The 4,240-nt window shown below is 33.0% G+C and overlaps 1 protein-coding gene across 1 annotated transcript in view; it reads right to left on the bottom strand.

The window, feature by feature from the left end:
- LOC119641739 (homeobox protein B-H1-like) overlaps positions 1–3,387 on the bottom strand; it is a 14,627-nt gene extending 11,240 nt beyond the window's left edge. Inside the window, 3 exon segments of the mRNA XM_038040564.1 lie at positions 2,355–2,727; positions 2,729–2,819; positions 2,909–3,387. Of these exon segments, the coding sequence (XP_037896492.1) occupies positions 2,355–2,727; positions 2,729–2,819; positions 2,909–3,186 (742 nt within the window). The 5' untranslated portion in view covers positions 3,187–3,387.
- Between the last annotated feature and the right edge of the window lie 853 nt (positions 3,388–4,240).

The raw sequence follows: 4,240 nt of genomic DNA, 5'->3' as shown, positions 1-4,240 counted from the left end.
GTTGCTATCCTATCGCTGTTGTTGTTCTTGTTATTTATGTTTTTTTTTTTTTTTTCTTTTGCTATGTAGTTTTTGCAAATTGTTTTTTATTTATATTTACACGGTCTCGTGATTTTTCTATTTCCTAATTTTGTTTTGCAGGTATGTGTGCGCTGCTTGTGTTATACATTAATGTTCATTTTTGTAAAATTGTTTAATTTTAAACGGAAAATTTTTGTATTGTGTTCCTGTTATAAAAAAAAAAAAAAAAAACATTTTTTTTTTTGTCTTGTTTTCTTCTTTTTTTGTTTTTTTTTCTTTCGCTTTAAATGGTTAGTGTGCTAAACAAAAGACTTAAGCGACAAACGGCTTATTTGATTGCGCCACCGCCACCTTACACGCTTACATGTTTGAATTGTGTAAAATGTTTACATAAATTGCTATAGTTTTTCACATTTCATTATTATTTTTCTATTCTTTACATTATTACGGAAACGTATATTCCAGGATTAAAAAAGGAGGTGAAGCAGAAAAATTTCTGAATTATTTAAGTGACAAGACTTTTGTTCAATCGAAAATTTTATTATTTTATTCTATATATATTATATTATATTATATTATATATATTTTATTATATTTATTCGTCATTTTCATAGAGCATAGATGCAGAATATATATATATATATATATATATTTTTTTTGAACGAAATTCGGGATCAATTTCGTGGGCAATAAGATCTTGTGGCCTGTCATTAACGGTCCGAAACGAATTAAAAGAGAAAAGTGAGAAATCGTCTTCCTAGTAGTGTCAATTCACAGCATTTCCAGTCGTGGGTCCACAGCAATAACTTTGCAGTAAGCAAAGATCTTTCATTTGTTTTTCACTTAAAATTCACCAAAAAATTTTTATTTATAAAACTAATGATGACAATTTGCCTATGTCAATAAGCCGTTACAGTTTGCTGACCAAAATTTGCAATTCTTGCTATCAACTCCTTCTGGCGAGTCATCGGGTATTGATGTTTACTTAAGTTTAATTTATGGTAGATCTCTTTTTTACTATTTTACGTTCACTGCACTACTACCACTACCATTATTGTTCCACATTTTTCACAATAAGATCTAGAAGGAAATATTTTAAGCCTTTTAAGCCTTTTTAATAGTTTTTTTAAACCATTTTCCTTTATCTTTGTAGGAGTACACGAGATATAAACGCTCGGCTAATATAAATCCTTTGATATATATATATATTTTTGGTCCTTGAATGTTCTAATAAGGAATGAACCAATGGACGGACAGATATGAGAGTGCACAACTCGATTAACTTAAATTGGGAGATCGTAAAAATATTTATAAACTTTCATAAAGCTTTTGTTTGCTGAATGAAATGAAATTCTTTGGTTATTTATTAAATCAAAAAACAAATTGATTTGTAATGAGCATCTTAGAGCTCTTAATAAAAATTTCCAGCAACTTTCTTTTCTCTTTTCATCCCTTTTCATGCTCTTCTCCTTATTTTAGGAAAATCTTATACTCAGCCTTAAACGGCTATTGGACTATATATGAAAAACACATGATAGTGTTGGGTGCGAAACTAAGGGAGCAAAGCAATCTGAAAATATCTCGTCCTTCCAAGGTCCTAACAAAATCTAGCAGACAGATTTTTTTTTTTTTTTTTTGACAATTTATTAAATATTTCAGGCCTTAGAACAACGGTAACGTCTTGAGACGGTTTAGCTTCATTGACTTCAGATCATAAATCGCTTTACAGTCTTTTCTAAAAGCTTTGTTTGACATCATAAAAGGGTTAAACAGTTTGCTTGGCTCATGGAGGGCTTTTTGAGTAAAACAGACTTCTCAACCGCACATACATCCATCTAATCGTCTAATATATATTCTTATAAAAATGTTTTTTCTTTGCAATTTTTATTCTTGTATTTTTCGCAAGCATGTGAATAGAGAGACTTACTACACACTTGTCTACGTAATTCAAGATATATTCTATGCAAAAAAAACAAAAAAAAAAAAATTAACTAAACGGATCGTTTAGTCTTTACCTTTAAAAGAAAATATACGAGTAAATCGATAGATAGCTAAGCAAAATAAAAAAAAAAAACAATTGAAAACTTCACTTTTGCTTTAAACTAAATCAAAATCGTATAAATTATGTACAATCGAAAGTAAAATTCATGATAAGATATTTTAGAATTTCACTGATTGCTTTACATTTCTGTAAATTTCTTCTAGCGAGAAAACATAAATGTATTTTCGTTTTAGCCTCTCTCTGCAATACCCCATCAAATTAATTTTATTCCTCGTTTTCCTATTCTCGCTATCCTCCTCACACCCCAATAATAAACATAAGCTCACCTCACCATTACTACAAACGCTATTGTCATCCAGATGACCACCACCACCACCACCACCGCCGCTACCATTATCACTATCGCAATCTTCATTATCCTGATAATCGCTGCTATCATCCAGTTCGCCGGTATGACTACGGTCAGCCGCTACAGCAGCGGCCGCGGCTCGTGCTGCATTGGCCGCATTTGCGTAATGTTGTTGCATGGCGGCTGCATATTGAGCCACGTTTAGGCCATTTGAACCGATTTGCGTAGCACCGACGGGAAAATGCATTTTATGTGTAGCAGGTGGATGCGGATGTATACCCGGTACCGTAGCCGATGGTGTTCCGACGGAATGTTGAGCTATTGGTGGCGGCTGATGTTGCTGCTGGTGATGATTATGATGATTATGATGATGATGATGATGATGATGATGTTGATGATGATGATTCGGATGCTGGTTGTGCTGGTGATGTGAATGATGATGATGACCTGGAATAACATGATTCGCGTGGACATGAGTTAACGGCAAGCCAGCATGATGACCGGCATGATGTGCTGCTCCCAAAGGCGGTGAATGCGCTTGATTTGAATCACCGTTGTTATTATTGCTATTTTGCGATTGCTGTTGTTGTTGTTGCTGTTGTTGTTGTTGTTGCTGTTGTTGTTGTTGTTTATAGAAAACTGCCGCTGCATTGGCCGCTTCTACAGCAGCAGCAGCCGCCGCACTGCCCGCCAAGATATCATTAATCATAAAACGCGAACGATTTGGTTTCATATTTGACATTTTCTTATGTTCATCTATAGCTGTTGTGGCGGTTGTTAAAGCGGGTCGTAAAATTGTTACTGAATCTTTCATTGCCACTATAAGGATTTTATAATAATTTTTATAAAATATTTTTTGCAAGACTACAAACAAACAAACAACAAACAAAAAAAAAATTACTTAATATTTTAAATCAATTTTTTTCTTCGTACGATATCTAAAATCTTGTTGCCATTTATCTATTATTGATTTTATTTATTTATTTATTTTCAGTTTGCCTTCTTAATGGTAATATAAAATTTTTGTTACTTAATCTTAATTTTCTTTTATTAATTGATTGCTACTTTTATTTTGGTTTTTTTTGTTTTTTTGTTTTCCACTTTTAACCTTTCAGACCTTGACGCGCTTACAACGTTCACATCTACGTTCGAAATGAAACTAAGCGCACCTGCCTGCTTTGACGTTATCAAAGTATCTGTTAGTTTGACTTTTTCAGCCAGTTAGTGTGTGCGTATGCAAACTGTGTAAAAATAAAAAAAAAAAAAAAAAACCAGTAATTGTTCTTTCGGTAGTGGTGGTGGTGGTGGTGATGGTGATGGTGGTGGTTGTTTAAATATATTTTTTTAGTGGATACATTATAGAAGTATATAAACCATTACATGCGCTTTAAAAGCAATAAATACCGTGTGAGCTGTGTGAGCTACTATAAGTATATGTCTCTCTCGCTTTTTCTCTCCCTCTGTTTGGCTTAGCAAGTCAATAAGACTTTTTTTTCCATTCCCTTTCTTACTCATTCTAATAGACATGAGTCGATTAAACGGATACATTTGTTATGACGGCCATATTGATCTTCCTACTTTTTGTACATTAAATTGTTCGTTCATATGATATACTTATGAATTTTTTACAATTTTTGGCACAACATTTCATCGTTTCACAGGAAGATAAAGACACCAACATCAGCATGACTATGCTTTCGGGCTCTCTTCGCATTTCTGAGTGACATTTTAATTTTTTAAACGCTTATTATACGGGTTAAAGCTTTGGTGAGTTTATCGAGGGGTAATTCTCTTAAAATATAACCAAACTGTACTCAACTCACCACGCATTTTATAGCATCGTTTGATTGCTTTCAAAGGTAGAGACA

The sequence above is a fragment of the Glossina fuscipes genome, unplaced genomic scaffold (assembly GCF_014805625.2).
Source record: "Glossina fuscipes isolate IAEA_lab_2018 unplaced genomic scaffold, Yale_Gfus_2 0, whole genome shotgun sequence".
In the NCBI taxonomy this organism is placed as follows: Eukaryota; Metazoa; Arthropoda; class Insecta; order Diptera; family Glossinidae; genus Glossina; species Glossina fuscipes.
The sequence above is the reverse complement of the archived record's forward strand: the minus strand, read 5'-3'. Positions and strand labels throughout refer to the sequence as shown.